Genomic DNA, 25,331 nt, shown 5'->3' with positions numbered 1-25,331 from the left:
AAAATATGTAGCAAGGTTCTCAGCTGAGAGGGTAGGGGGAAAGGAGCCATGGGACATGTGAGGAGGAATGAGAAGGTTTGGAAACTGTTTCATCCTTAAAGGCCTAGTGATAATAGGAGCTAAATGAATCTCTTGCCAAGCTTTATGTAAATTTGGGTTTTTTCCTCCACTGCTTCACTCTGTTTTATGTCAATACCATTCATAAAGTTTAACTGTACTGCATAAGTTTATTAAATCTTTTGTTATCTTTATTTTGACATGACCTTCATTACCTAACATATCCCTCTCTTCTACATACCCAGAGAGCCATCTTTTATAAACTAAGAAAAATAAGCATGTCCCCAAACATATGGTCAAAATAGCCTATGCAGATGCATACTCTTGGCCACCTCCATAAATGGGGGGGGGGGGGGGCGCTAATTTTTTTTCTAAAGCAGAGACTTTTTATTCTTTTTTTCAATTTCAAATTCTGTCCTTCTTCCTTCTCCCTCCCTAACCCAGCGAGAAGTCAAGAAAAACAAAATCTATTACAAAAATGTATAGTCATGCAAAACAAATTTCTGCTTTAACCTTGTTTCTACTATAACTTACAAAACAAGCTTATATTTTAAACCAGTGTTGCACCCCAGTTGCTAATAATATCTGTTGGTGTGGCAAGAAGATCATATGTTTGTTGACTGAGGCAGTTTGGGGGCTCTGTTTGTTTCTTTGTTATAACTCATTTACATCAATTAAACTTTGATAAGATATGATAATGGTCTGTGTTAGTGTCTGTTCTTTATCCATTTCCCACTTTTTTGCATCAGGTTGGAAGTAGAATTGTATACCTTGTCATATTTCTTCTAGTTTGGTGTTGGTTTTTATATTTGCTCTAACAAATCAATCTTATGTGTACACAAACAGCTGATCTGGAAATAACTCCCACATAGTGACCAGCGATTGTTTTTGTCTCTTAGGACTTTTTTTGGTGATGTTATTTGGTGTTCCCCATATCCAGTGCCTCCCAACTCTATTTTTGAAAAAAGTATTCATGGTATACAGACTTTTCAGGGCACTCTACAAGCCTCTGACATCTATTGCTTTTTACTTCTAAACTATGAACAAAAAACATTTTTACATTCCTTTTTCCATTGACATCACTGAGCATTAAGTATATTGATTTAATTCAGAGAATTTTAAGGAGTTCTTTATAAAATTTCTCTTGCTCAACCTTTACAATAAATAATTATACCTTGCATGACATCTTCATAGTAGTATTTCTGCATACATTTGCCATGAATACTGGTCATATAAGATGGCCAGGTGTTTATAAAATGATGTTTGTTGTGATCCTTGGATACACTGTAAAACCACTGCCAGCTCTGTCACTTGTCTTTCCAAGGAGAATGTGTGAGCCATCTTTCCATCCTATAACTTTATTTGTCTTTTGGTTTCGAAAGTTACGTGATTCAGTTCTTCCATAATTTGTCCACTCAAACCACCATTATCTCACATTTAGGGTATTTGTAGTTGAACTAATATAGACAGTCAGAAAACTGGGTGATTCTTAACACCTTTTGCTCCCTTTTCTACCACTTTGCCATTGCAATAGCAAAAACAGAAGAAGCTTCATAGGAGTCTATTTTATTGGTTGCTCTGGTTCTTGAGTACAGCCCTTGTCCTGTTGCCAGGACTGTACTCAAAGCCTATTTAGGATCGTATGCCAGAGCCTTCATGCAATGGCTGCCACTTTAAGGATCCAGAGTCATCTCCATGCCACAAGGAGGCTTCATGTAGGTCTCTGTGGGAAAAAGGTTTAAAATGCAAGAAAAATTACAGATCTTTTCCTGAATTTCAAACCATTTAACTTTCATTTCTTATTCTAATGAAATCTTACCTCCAGATTTATCTTTAGTCATTTCCCTAAGTGCTGCAAAATTCAACTGCTTTGAGTTTTTTGTTTTGTTTTGAAGTTTCATGCTCTTTAATGTTGTATGCTCCATGTGTCAGGATGTCTTATAGAATAGTGTTTATATGTAGAAATAATCATTTTGGATTTTAAGCTCATTAATTAAAGTGATTGCTCCTTTTCTGAACACCTAGAAGACTTTGTATGTAGCACTTAGGGCCCTTTTCTCATTCTGTCTTTGTATTTGTCTTTCCTATTGAACTATAAGCATTTTGAGGATTATGTTCATGTCTTACTCCTCTTTGCATTCCCCACAAATGTCCAACACAGGAATTTGCATAAACCTTTATTCATTGTGTATTTATTGAATAAATAAATATGATTGATTAATACCAGCTTAGAGTCATAGGCTGTTGGGATCAGGAGTCAGGTTGTGTGGTTTCACTGTGCCAAGCAGGACAAATATCAGTGAATATTTGTCGTAAATGAAGGACTTTTAATAGAATATGGGCATACATCACATAATATTCCCTTAGCCAACATCATTTCTGAATAAATTATTAATAACATTATAATCATACTTTAACTGAATATCTCATACTTCCTAAAAGTATTTAGCTCCTTACCTAAGTGACTCTGGCTCTACTTTCAGCTGTTTTCCTATGGTACATTTCCCTACATTCTCTCAATAAACGATCTCAAATGTCTCTTCCAGCTCTATGATCCAGATTCACTTTTGTGTGTGTGTGTGTGAAACCATTTTACAACGTTAGGTAGCATAAGCCTGTACTTCACCTGTTTTCAGGTTCTTAATTTGTTATTTACAGATTTAAACCTGTTCACTGTAGAAAAAATTATGTGTCTTTATTTTTCAGGTGGCAGAGCGGGCACTGTATTACTGGAATAATGAATATATTATGAGTTTAATCAGTGACAATGCAGCAAAGATTCTGCCCATCATGTTTCCATCTTTGTACCGTAATTCAAAGACCCATTGGAATAAGTAAGAAATGTCACAACTTTGACCAATGACTACACTTTGTCAGTTTTGCTGAAGCTTCTTACTAATTAGTGTTGAAATCTAGATTTTAAACGTCAGTGAAGAAAACTCAGAATTGAGACTCCAGGTTTATGTAGACTCAAGTAATACTGTGGGTTCTGTCAGTGGCCTTTTTTTTCTCTCCTTAGCTGCCAAGTCAACATCATGGCATATCAGGTAACTCGCAGTCTGTGTGACTTCCACAAAAGCAGTATCTCATGAGCCTCGTAACCCAGGATCTCACTCAGAGAAGCTAAAGCTTCCTCTTCCTGGAGGACTTCATAGCTAATTTTTGCCCTGCGATGCCTCATGGCATTGTCCCTGATGGCAAAGGCACAGTAATCTAAGCCCATGCACTGAGGGATTCTTGCCGCATAGAACTTACAGTAGCTTCCTTAATACTACCAAGATTCTTAAAAAAAAAAGAATGGACTTAATATCCAAAAGAAATAAGTACATTTAATTTTATTTCCTTCTAAGTTTCTATTCCCTTATTTCAAGTGCTTATTTACTGAATTATATCTTTTGAGACATAAAGAACTTATTTTGAATTTTTTTTTTAAATCAAAACATTTATTGGAGTCTTGTACAAAAAAGTTTTCAGTCACAAAACGTATATTATAAATCATTGAAAAAGACATTTGGCATGCATGTATATTCTTTAAAAAAAAATTTTGAAATGATAAAGTCTAGATTATCACATAGTTCTCAGGTGCTCTGTATGACGATCGTCATTTCTACTGAAGTTTGTGGGGTCTGCCATGATAACTACCCAACTCAGCAAGTCGTTGAAACCTTTTTTATAGCAGTGTTCATAAAGAATACATGCATAGGGATCAATAGCCACTATAGAAATAGAACAAAGCTATCTAAAAGTCATATGGTTAAAACTACTATTCAAGTCAAAAGTCATTATTTTTATGAAAATAGTTTGATGTGGAAAGTGATGTCAGTCATTCACAGGCCTCTGGGGCTTGCTTTTCTTTTAACAGTTTATTGCTAACAACTTTAGTGTGATGATAACCTGGGGAGGAATGATAGTCCTGCCCAATCAGTGACAAATCAAGTTTTCATGATCTTTTGAGTTGCACTATACCTTTCACAAAAGCAACCTCTCCCCCATCCCACCCCCACTCCCCCTTCCCAATCCTAGCATTAATTTTACTCAAAGGATTTCAAGCCAGGCTTCAACACATGCTTTTTCTAGGGTGATCACTGCTACTTTCACCTAACCATTTTTTCATCTAGACCTTAGCATTTCAAGAAAAAGGCATTACGTTTACAAAGAATTGTATGTAAATGTGGGCTTATAAAAAACAAGAAAAAAAATCACCTCTGAATTAAAGTGGTGTAAAGCTAAGCATATTTGAGGGCAAGTAAAAATTCTGTTTCCTAGGCCATGTTCAGCATTAAAAAGGTTCATGCTGCTCATTGTTTCCAAATGCTCTATTTCCATTTTCCATTATGGGCTAATGTGCAGCCACCAACCAGCTAACCTTCCAGCTAAGAGCCTCCCTATGTGAATAATTGTCTAATTACTTTTCCCCAATACTTGCAATAAGAGTGACTGAGAAACTGTGTCCAGTTACTCAAGCTCCCATTTTTGACACCTTTGTGGTTTTGTCCAAATAGGAATGAACGCTGCTCCTTTCCTGTTTGGTTGGGATGACTGGGCCTCCTTAGAACCCTGGCTTGAGTCAGTCGCCTTGTAAAGGTCAGAAGGCTAAGAGGACAGAGGGAATGCCCCTTCACAGTTAACATCATTTTTCCTCATAGAATTAATGTTTTCCTCCTCCAAAGTCTTGCTCCAAGATTACAGCTTTCCTCAAAATCTATACCATCAGAGCGCAAGCTCTGACAGGTAGTAACAGAGTGAAAAGAATAAGTACAATGGATTTGTATACTATATTATAGATTTATTTTCCAGAGATCAGCCAACCCAAGTACAGAGTCATTTTTACCAGAACAGTCACCGACTAGAGATCTTTTTTTAGCCACAATAGTTCATGAACAACATATATTAGTTTTGCCTGTATAATATTAGTAGTGCTTATTTTTTCACATATATATATATAATCCCTTTAGATGTAAAGGGATTCTCTTCTGCGTTAGTGGAGGGACTGCCCATAGTGTGATAAAATTACGACTCTAACATCATGTCATAGAGTGACATACATGTAGGCGTAGAGAAACAGTATCACGTAGCTGAAAGGAACCAACTCATATGTACAAAGAATTCCCTAATCCCCTTAATATCCCTGACAAGTCTCTTCTTAAACACCTCCAATCATAGGGAATCCACTCGTTCTCAAGGTCCCCATTCTTTTGTGCAGCTCCCATTATTATCGATCTAGGAAACTACAGTCTGAATCCCTATTCTTGTACGTGCTGCCTCTGGGATCATAAACAAGGCATTGCTTCACTTCTCTAAGACTGTTTCTCAGCTCTATAAAGGGCTCTAACACAGTACCTATCTCACAGGTTTGTTGTGAGGAAAGTGCTTTATAAACCTTAAAGAAATAGAACTGTGAGATAGTTTAATTGTCCTTCTTGACGAACTGACAGAAGAATATGTCTTTGAGGACCAGCCTAGATCAGTTAGGAGAGTCTCGTCACCAAGTTAGCCACAGGGTAAGGAGTCTTTCAGTCATAGCAATTCTTTGATGGAAGGAACGCCCACACTGATGAAATTACAGATTATTGATCCACTTTTATTATAGTCAACCAAAAGAAATTCCCATGTTGCTCATGTCCAAAAATGTGTCTCCTACATATTAGTTTCCCATCACTTCAGGGATGAGGAAATTGAAGCCCAGAGAAGGGATGTGATTGGCCCAAGTTCATACAACTGGAGAGCAAAGCTAAAACTAAAAGATTTCCTGATTTCAAAGTGGGAGTCTTTGATTATATCACAGTGCCCTTCACTGACTATTATATTTGTACACAGTCCTTTTTTTTTATTCATTAATCTGGATAAGGTTTTGAATTACAGATGAGCAAATAAGTGGGTGGAAAAGCTGATATACCATGCAGTTATAGTGGTGCTCAGTATAATTTGATTACTGTGAATTATTGCTTTTAAAATAGTAAACAGTTTTCATCACTTTTATGATGTGAACATTGTCAGTAATAAGTAATTAATGTCTAAAAAATAAAAAATAACTGTTGAGTGCCTCTGATTAATAATGTTGAATATATTTTCCAAATAGGAAGTTTAGCTACAAAGGAAGTTTTCTTAGGTATTTCTCTAAGTAATGTTATTTTACTAAGATTAAATAAAGATGATTGAAATTTAAGAATAAATTTGAACAGTTTTCCTTGATCTTTGAATATCAAAATTTCATTTTGAATATCTAAAAACTAAAAATCAATTCAGTTTTTTAGGTAGGGTTTGGACTAGGTGACCCTTAATAGTTCCTTCTGGCTCTGCAGTCCTTTGGTTCCTCTGTTAATAAAATTTGCAAGACTATTAAAATTATCTAAAACACTTCAAACACTGGCTTCTGTTTAAGTGATACTACACAGGTGTTTTTGTGAGGCTATGTTTAATCTTTAGAGATTTCTATTCTAATCAAATTAAAATACCTACAAATTAAATGTTCTCCCAAAGTGATTTAATTCTCCAGTTCTCTAGACAGCTGACTACTGTTGACCAGTATGTTACATTATTCATCTTAAAGTATTAAGTTTCAACCTGAAATTTTACTTGTAGAACAATACATGGCTTGATATATAATGCATTGAAACTCTTCATGGAGATGAACCAAAAACTGTTTGATGACTGCACGCAACAATTTAAAGCAGAGAAAATGAAGTAAGTCATGGTCTTCTAAATGTACTATTTCTGCAGTGTCTTCCTAATTGTTACTTATCAGCTTTCATTGCTTGTTCTGAAAAAATCCTCTTAACTTTAAAGTAAAACTGAGGCCCTTTTTCTCAGGATAAACAGCTTCAGCTTTGGCCTTTTATAACTTTCTTGTGAATATACTTTAGGGAAGGCGTTTTTTTTTTAATACTTTAAGGTAGATTTTGTGTCCAGGAAAAGTAATACCAGCAAAAATTCTAAGAAGTGTAATTAATTAACTCTTAAGTTATTTTGATTCCCCTCTGTAGGCAGTTTTTCTTCTCTTCCCTTCTTTTTTTACATGAAGATGTTTTCTTAATTTCCATCTCCCCATTTCTTCTCCTTTTTTTCTCCTTTTCCCCCACTTTTCATTTCTTCCCCTTTATTCCACTTTCATTGTCATGACTAGGACCTTTGGACCATTGCAGGAGGTTAGGCCTCATCAATCACATGGGAAAGATAGCAGCCTTTCCACCTAGCTGCAGACCACCAATTTAAAGGAAGATAACTTCACATTCACATAGTGCTGAAAGATTTACACAGCCCTTTACACATAGTATTTAATTTGATCTTTGTAAGATCCTGTGAAGTATATGCTGCAAACGGAAACCATTTTCTGCACTATTTTCCCCATGTTACATTTGAGAAATCATTTGTCACAGAGAAGTTAAATGACTTGTCCATCAACTCCACAATCAGCAGGGGTCAGGAGTGGGATTGCAAACCAGGTTTCTTCTGTCTCCAAGTCTGGCACTTTGCTTCCCATCCCCCCACACTGCCTCCCAGAGATACTTTCACCTGTATCTGTCACACCTGTAATGCCAGGGTTGTAACAAGGAAACAAGAGGATAAGGGTATACAACAGAGTTTGGGAGAGAAGTCAAAATGATAAGAAAAGAGGAGCAATCTATCTGCTTACATAGGACATTTCAGGAAAGGTTAGAAAGCCCTAGTTAGCCATATTGAACAACCAACAACAATGAATCCTGCCAGAAATCACTTTCCCCCATGCCCTTAGCCTTATTATGAACCTTTTTTTTTTCCTACTAGCAGTTGCTCAGTCCAGTTTAGTGAGAATGAGCAAAATGGATCAGCTGATCATTTTTCCCTATGTGTCCCATTGATTCATCATATTTTATAAAATATCATAAAGATTTCATGTTATGAAATGTCTCTGTTCTTCCAGACAAAGCTTTTTTGTATTCCCAAGGATTGCATATATATTTTCATTCCCATCAGTACTTACATATTTTGAATCCATGATCTCTTCAGTGTGGGTACTCCCTCCACTGGTACTTCTAGTCCTTCTCGTTCTGTGTGGATCTATAAACTAGCATGTGAAAAAAAAAAATGTGCATTTTAAAAGATTCTGAGGAATCTTTCAGCCTCCCATGGGGGCTCATGACAGCAAAAAAAAAAAAAAAAGAACCTCTGCTATTGGTCTCCTAATATTTCATTGATACCAGTTTCTGGTTGGGACAGTGACTTCTTCAAAGGTCACACAGCTACAGAATCCAGGTTGTCTGACTCCAAGGACTCATACTTGCGCATTTTAGCTCACTCTACCCTCTCTCCCATTTTGCCATGTACTCTGATGTTACTTTAGATATAAATTATGCCATCCAAGTTAAGAGAGATTGTAGACTTTGTAGAGAAGTGTCTGGGATAAGGTGATAAGCTCTCATAGGTTACCATTGCTCCTTTGCAGGAGTGAAGGACTGTGACTTTGGAATGGTACATATGTCAGACACATTGGATGTGGGGTTTTTTCTCTTTTTTTTTATTCTTTATTATAAGGAAAAGCTGGCAAGTTAGGGGAGGGAAGTAGAATATATTTGGAAGTGAAGATGAAAGACAATAAAAAGGAGATAAAAATATTTTTGTTTATTTTTAGAAATTAGCCTTTTTAAAAATTTCTCTTTTCTGGCATTTTAATTTGAGATCTTGCTATTTTTCAGAGAGAAGCTAAAACTGAAGGAACGGGAAGAAGCATGGGTTAAAATAGAAAATCTAGCCAAGTCCAACCCCCAGGTACTGAAAAAAAGAGTCACATGAAAACATGGGGGGTTTTTGTGAATATCAGTATAAGATCAGGTATTTGATATCATCTTAAGAGATGGGGAAAGAAACCAATTCTACTAATAATGTATATGCACTATCTGCAATAAAAAATACTTTTAAACTTTGTAAACTTCCTCTTGTGCAAGTACTTATTTTGTGTGTCCCTTATCACCACCACCCCCAAAAAAAGTTACCTCAGAATTTACAAAGTAAGTTTTTCCTTTTTTTAAATATGTCATGGAACTAGTTGCAGCTAGAAAATGTAAATTAAGAGACTGGACCTTAGACCAGTGAAACCCTTATTTGGACCTTAGGTCTTTGGACTGTAATCACAGCTTGCTTCTTTTCTGACAACTATCATAGATATTTAATAAAAAATAAAAAAAAAAAAGCCTGAAGCAAAGCCTTGCATTCCTTTTTTCCTTTTAAAACAATAGATTTTTTTTTAAAGTTAAATTTAAATTTCTTGAAAGTAAAGCAGATGACTTTTTCTTCTAGAACTGCTTTACTCTTTCATAATAACTAAGTGTGCAGCACATTACTACAATTTTACAGGAGTTAGAACTGGAAAGCCACACTAGAGATCACCTAGTTCAACTCCTTATTTTATAGATGAGGGGCCTGAGGCATAGAGATGTCACATTACTTAGGCAAAGTCACAAAACTAGTAAGCAGTGGAGCCAGGCCTTAAACCCAGGCTTTCTGACTCTAAATCTGGTCCCCTTTCCATTAACCCCAGGCTGCCCAGCTGTGTGAGCCAGCAGTCAATCTGTCCTTTATCTTCATTCATCAGAGTTCGACATATCAAAAAAAAAAATTGTTTTTAAAACTGAAGCCAATTAAAAGATTTTATCAAATAGTCATAGTTCCCAAATTGATTTCTCGTTTTGGCGGGATAGTTCTTTGAAATGGAGACCTTTGGTTTTGTGTATATGTGGTATTTGTAAATTCAAAGCAATGTCGTGAAACCTCCTTACCTCCTGCCTTCTATTTGATATGTCACTCTGATCCTAATGATGTCTTTTATTGAATGTCAGTCTCCGAGTCTTTTCCACACCAAGATTTTGTTTCCAGGTTTCCTTCTACTCTGCTAAAAAGAAATAATTTCCTAACATGATAAGAATCATTGGCTGAATCTCAAGATGCAAAGAGACACTCAGTAATTTTTCCTACTAGGATCTACAAGTTACTTTTTTTGGTTGGCTTTTTTTTGTGAAAAGTTTAAAAAATTTCTCTTTCTGTATATTTTTCCCTGAAACTAGAGAATATTTGTAACATATGATCACTAAGGTCTTCTTGATGAGCAGTCTCTTTTCTGTCATTTGTTACCATTCTAGTCCAGCAGGTTTTTGGCAAGCAACTCAGTTAAATCTCAAGATTAATTTAAGCAAATGGAACTATGAGGGAGGTAAAATTATGTTTGATCCAGAATTCATATGCACAGTTAAGAGTGGTTTGTGTCATAAAATACATATTTGTTATTTAAAATTCTCAAAAATGGTTTTTAAAAGAATGGTAACAAGTGAGCTAGTTTTATTCCTAATTCTTAAATGTTTATGAAAATAAGCCTAATGATTTTTATTACCTTTCTATTAGAGCTGCAGATTAAATCTCAATCATTATACCATTTCATAAGACTGGAAAAGTTAACTTCTTTTAAGCCGTATTACATAGAAATATTTTATTACTGATTTGAAGTATATAGTATATGATACATAAAGTATGTAGTGTAACTTTTTCAATTTTTTTTAAAGTTTTATTTCTTTTTGTGTATAAGTTTATGATAAGCACTTTCTATTTAATAGGCTCTAGTATATTGTGTTTAGAATTTTTTTTGAGCAAATTAATTTCAAATAATATTCTTAAGTCCTCTTAGGAGGTTTCTTAAAAGGTTCCATCAAACTGGACAACTGACAGAGATCCTCAAGCCTTATATATGTGTGTGCCTGATGCTGCAAAAGTGTCTTGCTTAAATAAATTATTAACGTTAATGATGCTATACCAAACACTTGAAAATCCACAAGCTGAGAATTTTTTCTCTTTGAAGTTGAAGACACTATCTTATAAAACATAGACACATACCACATATGTAATATATAGGCTATATGATTGTGTTTGCATAAAGTACAAAAATTGAGTTAAAGCACCTTTTATGCTTTGCCTTGGAAAAATTAGTCAAGTGTGTGGACTGAATATGTACAGTAAATATGGACCTACTTTTGGTACTTATTGAAGCCTAATAAATGTTTTTTCTTCTTCTTTCTTCCTTCCTAATTATTGAATTTCCTAAAGTTTGATTGTTATCCTCTTGATTGTCATTCTTTTGAATATTCTTGTAACTTTACCAATCATGTAAAAGTGATAGTTTTAACTCACAGTCATAGTCTTCAAATAAACCACTTTGTGATGGCAGTTACAAACTTCTGTAATACCACACCCTGAATTTAACATTGTTCTGTCTTCTCATCTCTGTCTGTACCATTTGTTACTAAATCATAGTAACATCTGTCAGCACCTTACTGTTGTGTGATAGTATTTGAAAATGGAAAATACTTCATGGATTAAAATTTCAGAGTATGAAATTACAATGATCTTAGCATATGTTCTTCAAATTATTAAGAGAAAATACTAGTTTTATAAGCATTTCAGTACATTGCTTGCTGTCCTGTGTCGAAAATTTTACAGGTTCTATTAACTGTTCGTCATATAACAGACTAACACTAAAGAGTTTCTACAAATAATACATACTTTGAGGCGATTGAAGCCTAGTTTTCAGTTCCAAATCAGACTTTTGGTGGAATGTGTCATAATTGTTTTATTTTTATACTGGAACTGCTAATGACTTACCATATGTCCATTGTTACATATTTAGAAAACTTGCATTTTGCTTAGTCAGTGCTCATACATTTTCCCCAGTTTAAAAAAAAGTTTCTGTTTGTGTCTTTTTCTTGGATACAGAAAGCAACTACATATAGAGGTTTGCAAGGTTTGGGGCACTTTAAGAAGTATTCCGTTCTGGTCAGACACATTATAATTAACCTTTTAAATTACCTAAAGCAAATTATTCCTTGAATTAAATACTACTTCACCTGGCAGTAAAATGCTTTGAAGTATGTAGTGGTTCCTTCCTGACTGACAGTGACGATTTTAACAATTTGCATTTTAGTACACAGTGTATAGTGAAGCCAGTTCCCTGAATCTTCCAGTTGCAATGGAAACAGATGGGCCTTTATTTGAAGATTTACAGATGCTGAGAAAGACAGTCAATGAAGAGTCACGTCAGGTAAAATTATGTGGAGATAAGTTGAGCTACTCTTAATAAATACTTACAATTTTAGCTGATGGTGCTATATGTGCCAGTATCTTTGTCTTAAATCAATATGATAATTTGATAAAACACATAGCAAACTGAACATGGATCTTATCTAGTAATGGGATCACTAGTATTAAGTGATAGTTTATTTTTTTAAATTAAATACCTTGAAACCTGCATTTTTCTTAACCTCATCTTTTAATGACAGTAATCTGAAAGCTAACCACACTAGTTTTAGCTTCTGTACAACTCTTATTCTGAAAAACAATAGCAGCCTCCCTAGCACTTTCTCCTTCTGCTTCCCTGCTTTTTCAGTTCTAACCTTGAGGCAGCCTCATCTCTCTCTTTGTCCAGATGACTAACTCTGCCCTGGCCACACTGGAAATTTCAAGGTAGAATAATTTTTTCCCTCTCTCCACTTAAACAGGAACACTGTTTGGGGTGGGGAGGGGTTTGAATAGTGCTGCAGAAATTTGGGTTGCACACATTGCCAAACGTGTTAAATTCTAAAGAAAACACTGCAAGCAGAAAAGAAAGACAATTAATTCCTCCTTAAGAACTTACATTTTATAGGGAATTCCTCATGAGCTTACCTCTCTCTGCTAGGGAGCCCCAGGATCTTCTCTGCAGTGAGTAGTCTTAGAAAATTACCTGGGTCATTGAAAAGTTAAGTCTACACCAAGCAGCTAGTGCATGTCAGAGGTGGCCTTGAATTCAAGGTTTCCTATCTCAGAGGGCCTGCATTGTATCCATTAACCCTTGCTCCCTCTGTGTCTAGTATTATTTGCTATTAATCCACCTACTAGAATATAAGATCTATTGTGTTTTTGTGTAATTTCAGTCACATGTTGGCATTCCCTCTACCAGTCAAATCACAGATCCAGTGTAAGCTTATCGTAGTTAATCAGCTAAGACAGCGTGGTATAGTGGGCAAACGGAAGGGAATGATAAGCATTTATGTAGCACCCACTGTGTGCCAGGCACTGTGCTAAACGCTTTTAGAAATATTGTCTCATTTGATTTTTGCAACAACCCTGGGAGATAGGTGCTGTTGTTACCCCCATTTTTTAACAGAGGCAATCAGAAGTCAAGTGACTTGCCTAGTTTCACACAGCTAGTATCTGAGGGTCAAATTTGAACTCAGGTCTTCCTTCAGACCCAGATTCCTATCCGCTGTGCCCCCTAGTTAGCTCAGCTAAGGCAGCATGGTATAACAGGAGAAACCCCAGAATGGAAGCCAGAAAACCTAAACTTTCTGTTCCTGTCTCTGCCATTGATTGGTTGTGGTGACTTCAGACGTATAACTCTCTGGCTTCATTTCCTCATTTGTATTATACAAGTCCGGAACTAGACTGCTTCAAAGATCCTTTCCAGCTATGGCTATCAGAGTTCTTGGTGAATCAGGTTTCAGTCATAATACCTTCTATGGATGTTTTCTAGGTGCTTTTGGCCTTGGCCTGCAAGTTTTTGTGGAGTTTGGTTTCATTAGTTATAAGATTCTGGCTTTATTACTTGCCATGGAACTCATTTACCTCTGACCCTTTCCTGAGAACTGGAATAAATCCCTAAGGTCACTTCTAGCTCCAGTTCTGGTTCTTTATGAGCTTGGTGTGTCTTTGGTAGTGATAGGTCCAAATAGAATGTCAAGTCTGCCACTTTGGAGGCTATTTCACAGGTTAAGCTTTCAAGGAGAATTTTTTCTGTTATAGATCATTTGGCCTCTCACGGGGATTTAAGTAGTTCTCTTACTTCCTCCCTCAAGATCACCCATTCGTATGTTAAATGCATAGGCATAAATTTAGCCATGAGCATATTCAGGAAAACTGACCTTAGAAATAGCTCTACTAAAGTGTAACATATTATAGCATAAAGATGACCCTGGGCTCTCAAAAACTGTGAAAACTCTAGCAGGTCCTGCCAAGCTAGAATGGTGTCAAGAACAGGCCTTCAGACAGTCTGTCAGTTATCTGAACACCAGACTAGCTAAGTTTGGAAGTAGTTATTAATATGTCATCCATGGAGTGATGGATTTTTCAGCCACGACTCAGGTTGACAATTGTGATCTGTATGAGAATAAGAAATTTCCTCATTTAGTGAAATCTGTCTCTGTAACTACTTTACCTTTCAGCTACCACAGCATATTCCTTTAAGAAGTATCAAAATTAGTTCACAAATTGTTTAATGTTTCTTTTTAAAAACCAATCCTTTATCATTACTATGAGCTGTGTTTTGTGTGGTGTTAAACAAACTGCACTTTGCGTACAGTTAATTGCTAAGCCCAATTAATGCAAAAAAAGACTATAGTTGGGTTTTTATTTTTTCAAATTCAGTAAGTCAGAATATACTCCATCAAATTAATTATAGATCTAGGCAGATGTAGCAGTGGTTTTTAAATAATGTTTGATGAAAGAGTCCTATGGACTAAACACCAGAAAGCCACAGACCTTTTTTCGAACACCCTGCATCCATGTCATCCCTAAATCTGGGTGTTGAAATAGGTCAGTGAGCATTTTTTTCCATCTCACTGAAGTTTTAAAATTAGGAACATTTGCATGCTTAAGGTGTAAAGGACTCCTTTGGAAACATGAATAATCCATATGTTGCATAATCTAGTTGTCACTGGATTTCATACTTTTGTGAGATAACTCATTGCTCCGTGAAATTAAGTTTTTCCAAGAGTTATTTTGGTTTTAGGGGGTTTTTAAACTTCTTTTGAAAAATGAAGGAAAGAATTTAAATTCACTCTTCTTGATGGACCCAGTGAACAAGTACCATTTCAGTTTTGCTTAATTTATTTGAGAAGCAGCATGACTACAGTTAGAGAGGTGACCTTGGGGTCAGGAAGTCCTACCTCTGACCTGTACTGGTAGAAGTTTCCTGTACCACTGAAATCAAAGTCTAGTCTCTGGCTCCTTAGTCTAAATGTTTTGTTTTGTTTTTTAAAGAGTACCACTGTAATAACTCTTCAGAAAGTCTGATGATTTGATAGCATGCAGCGGGGAATCAGAGTTGATTGTCCTCCAACCAACTATAAAATTAGCCCAACTATGAACTCAAATCATGTAACAGCTTAGGCTAGGAAAGCTAAAAATGATGACCTGCCTCATCTAGTGGAGGAGGCTTCATGCCTCCATGAGGATGGGACACCTGTCTTTTAATTGCAAGGGTTGGTACAGTTTGGGACTTTTACGGCGTTGCTTCAAACAAATGCAGTTGCCAAGGATTTAGATGCCCTTGCTTGTAAGAATAGCGTAGGTCTCTGACACACTAACAACTTTGGCTATGCCTGTGAGGATTAGAAATAATTTGATCTATAAATATCATAGTAAGTCAGAACTGAAGCCAAGGAAATAAGTAGCTTAGACTAAAGTTTGAATTTTCTCATTCAAGCTACTTTCAGGCCCAGAACCTAAATACTTAAGGAAAGGGAAGAAGAGAGGGGAACAAGCCTTTATTAATTGTCTGCTGTATGCAAGACACTGTATTAAGTGCTTTACAAATATTTGTCTCATTTGATCCTCAGAACAACCTTGTGAGGTAGGTGCCATTGTTCTCATTTTACAGTTGAGAAAATTGAATCATATAGCTAGTAAATGTGTGAGTCTGGGCTTGCATTTGAGTCTTCCAGACTTCAGGCCTAATGCTTTTTTCACAGCACCACCTAACTGCTGGTCTCTCTAGCTACTTAATAGCTTTTGACCACCACAGCATATTTCTTTAAGAAGTCACAAAATTAATACAATCAGACATTAAGAAAAATGTATATGAATACCTAACAGGAATATGCAAAATGCCATAAAAGATGCCATAGCATTTTGGAATTGGAAAGGACCTCAGGATCTAAATGCCTTGAGTGCAGGGAGAGGAGTTTCTTGTTGGATAAGAGAGGATCCTAGACTTCCACTCTGAATGAGCTCTCATGAATATTTTTGCATGCCATATTTTAAACTCCTTTGGTGCAAGAACTGTATTACTTTTTTGTCTATGTGTGTGTGATATTTAATACAATCCAAACCTTACTTATTACGTATGATGTCACTGAAGCACATGCAATTTGCCTATAGTCACATGGCAAGTTAGTGACCACAGTGGGGACAAGAACTGAAGTCTCTTTCTTCCCCATTCATTATTCTGCATCATGCAGCCTTGGTACCAGTGAACTGCAACAGGCCAGTCAAGCTGGGCAGACTGAGGTAGAGTTGTTTTAAAGTGTCAAATAAGGAAGAACAGGGAAGTAGATGGAAATGGAACTAAGCAGTGTTCTTAGACCTTAAGGCTGTTCTGTCTTTGAGTGTTTTATGTTGATTTGTGTGGTACCTTGCTCTGTTCTGTCTTTGAGTGTTTTATGTTGATTTGTGTGGTACCTTGCTCTGAACAGCCTCACTGAAGCAATCAAATATGCCAACAGGTTGATGATCTGTGTACTTCTTTGAGGAAATCTGACACTTACTTTAGTAATTTTCTTTGTGCTACAGTCTAATTTTGATTGATTCTGGGCTCTTAAAGACTATTTCAAGGGGTCATGAGCTCTTAGACTGACTAAAATAAGTTCGAATACCTGCACAGCAATAACTTGACTACCTTCAGAAGTTTAGATTGAACATGGACAGGTTGGCTATCAGGGGATCAGTTTAAGGTTTAGCAACTCATAAAGACCTATTTATGCCTTTGATCTACATCATTTGGGAGTTACCCAGTGAAGTATTAAAGTAGTAACTGATCATTAGTAACCTAGCACTTTCTTGGAACAATTTTAATCATGTGTGTTTTGTAACCAGGAAAAGAATGTCTTCTCTCACATAGGTAGCATTTACCACAGCACCTCCACATGCAGTACTGTGCCTGGCACATAGTAGGTACTTAACAAAATCTTATTGATTTGGCTTGTAGAATCATCATAGAATAGCAAGCATTTGGAGAGGGATTTATTCATTAATACAATAATATTTATTGAGTGCATGCTTTATGCAGAGTCGTAGGCAAAGTAGACAGACAGCATACCCTGCTTTCAAGGTTATTAGTCTAGTTAAGTGAACAGACCATGCAAATAACTAATATAGGGAACATAAATACAAAAATAAGGCATGGACTTATTTTAATGGAGGAAGTGATCACATGGGGGAAACAGAGAGGGAATACTTATTGGTAGTCCTTGGTTTCTTTTTCCTGAATTATAATTTAGATCATACCAGATCTTTGAGGCTGCCATATAAATAGTTCTGTTCTGACAAAAACCATCGGTCCATAACTTCTGGACTAAGTCTTGTCCCAAATTTCAGCTATTCTAGATAATGAGATAGTAGGAGTAGAGCCTCCATTTATAAAATATTGGCAGGATCTGCTTTTGAACCTTTAACAGTATTTTAAAAATTGGTTACTTAATACATATATTCATTCATTTTCCCAGTTAGGTTCCCCCGATCACTTGGCCACTATATTTTAGGAAAACTAAGAGAACTAACAGTTGTAATAGTTGCTTGTGTTAGTTTTCAGTCAAGCCAAATGTCCTTTTTTCTTTTTCTTTTTTTTTAAGAAATACTCCAACTGAATTTGGGGCACATTAACTTTTGTGCAAAAGTGATATTTTGTACACATTGGGTTTTCCGTAATTTTTTAGTTTATTTCTTATTAAATTTATTTTTTCAAACTGATAAAGTACTTAAATTTGATTCCTTAAAAATAATTTGTATTCAAAATCAGAAATAATCATAGGACTTGAAAGTTATGTTATATTAATGTAAAAAATAAAAAGAAACATCTAGAGAAGGAACCACTTAAAGCAATTTAATACTTAATTAAAGGTGTTTGTTTCCATTCCTCTGGAGAATATTATTGGAATAAGAGTTTGCAAGAATACATAAAATCCAAAATGTTTTCATTCAGAAACTTTGTAAAACTTGTGTGAGCTTCTATAAAGGACATCAGATAGAATCTACTAATTTAAAATGAGTTGTGTTTTGAACAGAGAGACTTAAAATGTTTGCAATTCTTATTTTAACAGTTGGTCGGGAGAAAAACAGTTACACCCTTGCCGATAAGGAAGGTGTAAAAAAGAAAAGTTTGAAGTGAAGGTATTCATTATTAAACGTGTACAGTGTATTTAAAAAACTTTGACTTTAGAAAACAACAGAACTTAAAAAGTACGTAATTGTATACATGAAGTATTTTCCTTTTTTCATGTCATTCCACCTTTGTGCCAGTAGTGCAGAAATTGTCCTTTAGAAACTTCAATCCTTACCTAGTTTTTTATTAGTTTTATCCTGAATTGAATTATAGTGAGCTGCTAGTTAACCCTATTAAAAGGGGAGAAATGGACCATTATATCCACTTTATTCTGTTACTTTTAAATATTTATTTCAAAGTCTGGCCTTTTGAAGGAAACTTCAGAAGCTTTTCATTTCACTTGTTTCAAATCTGTTTCTAGATAATTTTTTTCCAGTAATCATTCTAATACATTTGTGATTGCCATCTCCTCCAGCAAGCTTCATTCATTCAGTCTGATGATTTGCATGTCTGTCTTCACTTCTGTTTTTTCATTTTCTCCCTTGTGAATTATAAATTTATTCGTTTTTTGAGCCTCTAAATTAGAATATTTAATCACAAAAGCCCTGTATGTGTCACAGTTTTTTGCCCTGTAGAAAGTTTTCTAAATTCAGATTCATCGGTTTTGAAATTTTAATCATTGTCATTACTGTAAAAATAGACTTATGATTACTATGAAATACCTGTCTCTAAAATGACTAAATATTCTAGATTGGTTTTTTTAGTGGCTGCTATGACTTGTCTGGTAGGTTTAAAGAAAAATCTAATAGTACATATGGAGACTTGTCCTCTAGGGTTTCTTTGGTTGGTGCTTCTGTTGGACCCATTTCTTAACTAAATTCCATACATTTGCCATCATCCCTAAAGAAAAAGACTCTCAAAAGATAAACTGTTTCCTTGAAAGAGTTGGAATTATTTCATTATGGTAGCTAAATAACAGTTAACCTTACAGGAAGAAATCCTAAAATAACATCATATTAGAAATTTTTTTAGTCTTAATATTGTCAGTTTCTGTAGATCCACATTCAAAGAACTATTCCTGAAATGGTCTTGGAAAAAGTTGAGAGATTTCTTTGCAGATGTAACCTTCTAATAAATTTCTGATGTTAACACATAGTTTATTTTTGTTTTACATAGCTGTGCACCAGTTTCGTATTCATTTTTATCAGAAGTTAGTATAGTTATGTGTTGGAAAAAGTACACCCAAGAAGGAAACTGTTACAGTTAGACTACTTCTGCTGTCAGATGACTTATTGTTAAGGAATAATTTTATCTGGATGTTGATACAACACCTTTGACAGTTAATTACTATGTTTAAATATTATGGCTGGTTTTTTTCCCCCCACAGCTTTAAGATACTTATATATCTGACTCAACCAAAGGGAAAGAAAAGATGATTATTTACATATTATTTGATATGGTTTCTAATTATCTAGTGGCTTTTTAAATAGAGAACTTTTTTGTGACATCTGCTTCATGGCTATGTTTGGGTAACTTGCTAATTTATTGCCTCAAAAGTATAAATGGATAACTATTTTGGTATTTATTACCCAGGCTATTACTGCTTTAAAGCTATATTAATATTGCTATTTTCACTACTATTTTAAAATATCATTGATGGAAATAAATTGCTACCATTAATCAGCTCCCCAAATACCCTTAATGTTGACACTCCTTTCTTTAAAGCCACATTTATTCAATTTCACAAGCAAAAAAGGAGGCCTTATTTAACTAAAGCAGACCTATTTACCAGAAAGAGTCATATCCTAAATTCCAGATAGTACAGGAAAGGGACACATGTATTTTTCTACATGAAAGAATTGGAATATAATTAAATACATTTCCCTAAATAGCCCTTTTAACTTTAATTTGTAAGTCATGCATCTTTTATTGGTTTTAAATCTAAGTTGAAGAATTAGCATTCCTCCTCTTTACTTACCTCTGGTTGAAACTGTATGAAACTGCACTGCTTTAAGTACAGAATGACTAATGACCACAGCAGCAAGTTACATAGGAAGGCTCTTCTGGGCTTTCTGACTATTAAGAAACAGACAGAAATTGGGCTCAGAAAACTTAAAGAAAAAAGTCTACAAAATGGAATAGACAGATTTATGAGTTTTGTTTTTTTTTTTTTACAAGCAATAATAATAAAGATGCGAAAATGTCAACATTTGACACATACTATTTCCCTTTTTTATTTCATTTGAAAAAATCCTCTTATTACTGTTTAGTATTCCCAGCAACAGAGTAAAAATCTTCATACGATATGTATTGAGCCAATTTTTAACCACGTTTTTGAAATGTATTTCATTCTTCCAGGTAGCTTAGTTTTTAGCCAACTTCATTGCATTTTTAATTTCAGGCACAGAAAGATCAGAAAAAGGATCGTCCTCTTGTGCGCCGCAAGTCAGAACTGCCTCAGGATATCTATACCATGAAAGCCTTGGAATCCCATTGCAGAGCTGAGGAGATAATATCACATGATGGGCATTAGTTTATCACCATGGAACGTATGGGGAGGAGGCATATTCTTTTCGACTTAGTAGAAAATACATACATCTTGTGCCATACAAATCAGTTGTACTCAAAGTCAAAAGCTTTCTTCAACCCAGTTCTGTAGGCAATAACTTAATTCAGCATACAGCTCAAGATCAGTAGTTCAAACAATGGTAAATTATCAGGCTCCATTTACAGAACCATGGGTTGATAAGTATTAAGTGACCACGTTTTTCAGGTGGTGGTGCCGTCATAACCCCAGCATATTCTAAATATGAGTATTTCACTTAAACATTAGAGCCAAATAGAAAAGCACCCTGATCATAATCAACTCCATATTCCAACAAAACAAAATTTATTTTCAATAAAAATAGCTGGTACTATGATAATGTTAAATGTTTCAGAATTCAAAGTACACTTTAAAGTATTACACATTTTAAAACTTTACAACCTTGAAATTATTTCCACATTGTTCTATACCAGCAGTTTTTAAAATACATGAAAATGTTTCTTTCATATTTTAACACACAGCTTACAAAAGTTGACTTATGACAATCCTCAGTCGCTGTTGTTTTTCTATGTTATTTCTTTACTTTGGATAGAGACATGTGTATCTTGTCTTAATAGTTTTACATATATCTAAAGCCATATCTTCAGGTCTTTAATACAGCACCAGTATTCCAGGAGTAAAATGGTAGAAGAAATTTGTTTTCCTAAGCTTTTTCTGTCTACCTTAACTGGAATTGGATTAAATTTTTTTAAGTGTTTCATTTTCCAAATTTTATCTTGCCTTTAATTGAACATTGTTGCCCCTTATCCAGGCTCTTGAACCTTAATAATATATTTGGGCTCTAAGAGTTCAGAATTTTGTAGAAAAGTTAGAATAAGGTCATTTTAAGTTGAATCATTTCTCGGCCTAATCCATCCTGCTGCCTTCCAGCAAAACTAAACGTCGATTGTATAATGTGCCAGGTGTTAAAATGACATTGTTCTATATCTTTGAGTAAGTGTGGGTCTCAGAGCTTAGAGGAAGCAACAGTGATGGTAATTTTACATAAATGTATATTTTTTTTTCTGTTGAAAAGAGCACACATGTTACAAATACACCTCACAAGTAAAATGAAAATGCATCTGTTTCCATTGAACTTCAAATGCTGCTATATATTCCACAAACTTACTTGCATGTAATGTACTTTTTGTTTTAAATGAAACAGCACGGGGGAGGGAGGGAGGGAGCTCTAACTTAGTGCTTTGTCTTTTTTATTTTCTCTCAGGGTGGCCAGTATTTTGACTTATTTATCCTGCTTGAAAGCTGTTTGAGATGTGTTCTGCTATTCTAAATGGGTGGTTCTAGTTTCTTTTGTCTCTGACAGTAAGATGATATAACTTCAATGTTAAATGTCAATGCATAAGAAGATAAAATGTGGCTTCTTTAAAGATTTTTTTTATTAAACAATAAAATGAGGTCTCCTGCATCCATTAAAGATATTGTGAAAAGCAGACATATAGATAATTTGTGCAGATGTAGTGCCTGCTGTCTGTCAGTTTCATTTAAAATCCATTTCCAATGTTTATTTCCTTTTGTTTCAGAGGAAAATCATTTGGGGGGGAGGGGATTTAGTGTATTAAAAGAGAACTTAATTAAAAGTCTGCCCCTGCTTTAAAGTGGAAAAGTCCACTTTATAAGAACAAATACTTCCTGTGAAACTTGAAAAGTATCTGCTTTACCATTATGAAAATCTATAATTTTAAAAAAAGTTTAGATGCCTTCTCCTTTTGAGGGAAAAAGGGTGCTTTTTTATTGTATAAAGCAGTGTCTTATGTATTTTGATATACCATTGTTTGAACTTCCATCTTTAGCTGGTAGATTATCAATAGATTTGATTTGGGGTGTTCACTATGTTTGTGCAAGAGATTTCTGGAAAGAGGTAATCTCCTTTTTTGCCCTAGGGAATAAAAGCATATATATCAATGTTTGGTTGATTATGTAAAAGCTCAGCTTTTAAAGAACATCTCTAAGTTTTATTTCTGCTCTTTATTGAAGTTAAACATTCACCAAAAAAAAAAAAAAGATAAATATGATGGTTTTTTGAGAGAAACTAATTTCTGCTTAGGTCAGAAGTATGACCTGATATGACATTTTGGTCCATTCAGGTTTTCATGGTCAGTACTAAGATTCGCTATGCTAACTGTCAACTTATTGTCCAGGTATATCATGTAATTTATACTGAGCTAATTTTAAAACTGCTCCATCAAAAGTAAGCTAGAATTTTGGTGACTGTTTTTTCTTCATGAAGTCCTATGTTCAACATCTTTACATTTTCCAAAACATACCTGTGCATCAGGAATGTCAACAATATTACAAGTGTCTTTTTAGTGTGGCTTTAGTATGGCTTCATTTTAATATTGTACATACATTGTACTTTGTTTATGTAATAAGTAATAAAAATGTAGACATCATATTTTGTACAAAATGTCCTATGTACAGAATAAAAAACGTTCATAGAAACAGCAAACATAGGTAAGTGGCACAATTATTTTTCTTTAGATGATATCTGTAACTTTATGCTTTAGTGAAATGTTAAGTTCAACTGTACCTACATATTTTTTAACATTTTGTAATTCAAGACTTTTTGTTCTGACATTGTTTATGAAGAGAAACTTCATATACTTGCCATTTAATATGCTCTTTTATCTAATTTTAAAATTCTAAAAATGGTGTATTATATGGTCTAAATAAAGAACATGTGAGTTTTACTTGTTCATCATGAAACTAAATATAGCTGCAGTACTGGGTAATCTGCTTCTGGTGAATACTCAAAATAACATTGGTTTGTTTTTTGTTTTTGTTTCATCCAGAATACATAGATATTGCTATGAAAATAAGAAAGGAGACTTGCAGTTAATTAACAATTATTTTTTAAAGTGCTCCATAAACTCATTTTAAAGCTTTGTAAATAAAACTTTTCATAGAATGATGTCTTTTTTAAATTGCCAGCCTGACCCTTTTTCTGATTAGCTAACATGAGCTGTAACCAAAGGAAGTTTTAGAAGTTTCAGAAATAACATTACTTGAGTTTTGCCAATTCTTATATTTAAGGAAAGCAAAATAGAAGAGGTTTTGAAAATATAATAGCCATCTATAACATTGGATTCCAGATAATCTTTTTCTTACACCCTATTAGGTTGGTTGCCATGATCACTAATATTGTTTTGAGATTAATAAATATTAATACATATATTAAATATTAAATACTACTTAAATAAGAGAAGGTGCTCACCAAAGGAGGCAAGAGAACAAAGTTCTACTTTCCTTTCCACAATTACTTAACCTGCCTCATGCAAAAGTGCTCCACTAGAAAGCACTTTGCAAAACCCTAATGTGTTATGTAAATATTTTTTTAAAAAAATACATAAATATAACGTGCTGGAGTTTCAAGAATGCTATTAGATAAATTCAGCTTGGTAGTAGTGTACATTATTAAGACATGGTAGAGATCAAAAAGCTAGTCCAAGCTGCACTATTGCTTTCTTCCTCAGAGTTAATATTAAATAGTATAGGTATCTGATAACAATGAAGTATAATGAAGAAAAAGAGGGCATTTGACATCCCATTCCCAAAGCACCAGCACTTAAAAGTAATGCTATGGTAACAATTCTGTTTTAAAACAAAAAATTATAGAACAAAACCAGAAGGGACCTAGATTCACTCTCATTTTACAGAGGAGGAAATAGGCCCAGAGAGAAGAACTGACTTAAGTCACAGCAAGTTAAGTGGCAGAGCCAGCTAGAACCCAGAAATCTTTACACTAGGCTACTTTCCCTTAAATTATTAATCACATTAATTCAGCAACTCTTAAAACACCTACCATGTTCAAAGCACCACTAGGGATGGAAAGATTAGATCTTTCCAGGCATACTCTGTAGCACACACTCTGTGCTGTACCTACTCCCTGTTATCACCCACATAGCATTACACTACCTACATCCGTGTGACCACCACGGGACAAGACGTCACATCCATGAAGCCTGTGTATTGAGATGTGAGGGGTTAACGACATCAGTGGAGCAAGCAACTAATGAACACATGGATCCCTAAAGTTATTTTTCATACAACTTCTGGGGGAACAAAGGATTTCATGTTCCAGTATCTAAATAAAGTTAACATTGCTTGTATTTGTTAAAGAATAATATGCTGAGGCTGTGTTTAGCCTTTGCAGTTGTTTTTTAATAGCTAAATGAATTACTCAAATAAGAGTCCAAAGGATTACTTGGTTATCTTATGCTTATTTCTGTTTTAAAAATAATAACAAGTAAGGCAGGATCTTTTTTGAAGTCCATTTGGCAGTGCTTTATTGGAAAAAGCATAGAACCTCAGCCAAAATGCCCATGTAGGAAAAGGCCACTGTGAGGTCTGCAGCAACAACAACAAAAGAGAGATTATTATCCCAAAGATGTGAAAGTCAACATCTAGCTTTGATGATCTCCTCCAAAATGCGCTTCGTGATAAGTTACCTCTAAGCTAATAAGTACTTTATGACTGTTTGCCTTTTGACTTCCCAGTAAATTCAACAGGACCCCAAAATCCGCTTTTGTCAGTGGATCTCAAATTCTTACTGGTTCTTCAGTTTATGGCGAAGACCATCTG

The 25,331-nt window shown here is 34.8% G+C and overlaps 1 protein-coding gene across 7 annotated transcripts in view; it reads left to right on the top strand.

The window, feature by feature from the left end:
- The window catches only part of PPP2R5C (protein phosphatase 2 regulatory subunit B'gamma), a 213,488-nt gene extending 190,289 nt beyond the window's left edge, over positions 1–23,199 (top strand). For 3 of the 7 annotated variants that reach the window (XM_072630212.1, XM_072630219.1, XM_072630216.1), the window contains 5 exons: positions 2,764–2,891; positions 6,640–6,741; positions 8,730–8,802; positions 11,999–12,115; positions 20,550–20,947. In XM_072630212.1, coding sequence (XP_072486313.1) covers positions 2,764–2,891; positions 6,640–6,741; positions 8,730–8,802; positions 11,999–12,115; positions 20,550–20,681 — 552 coding nt within the window. In that variant the 3' untranslated portion in view covers positions 20,682–20,947. Of the gene's footprint in view, positions 1–2,763; positions 2,892–6,639; positions 6,742–8,729; positions 8,803–11,998; positions 12,116–18,146; positions 18,217–20,549 lie in introns of all 7 variants that reach the window. The other 4 variants (XM_072630213.1, XM_072630217.1, XM_072630214.1 and 1 more) reach the window with 2 other exon arrangements.
- The last annotated feature ends 2,132 nt before the right edge of the window (positions 23,200–25,331 follow it).

This window comes from Notamacropus eugenii, chromosome 1 (assembly GCF_028372415.1).
Source record: "Notamacropus eugenii isolate mMacEug1 chromosome 1, mMacEug1.pri_v2, whole genome shotgun sequence".
Lineage (NCBI taxonomy): Eukaryota > Metazoa > Chordata > Mammalia > Diprotodontia > Macropodidae > Notamacropus > Notamacropus eugenii.
This window is presented reverse-complemented; position numbering and strand designations above follow the sequence as displayed.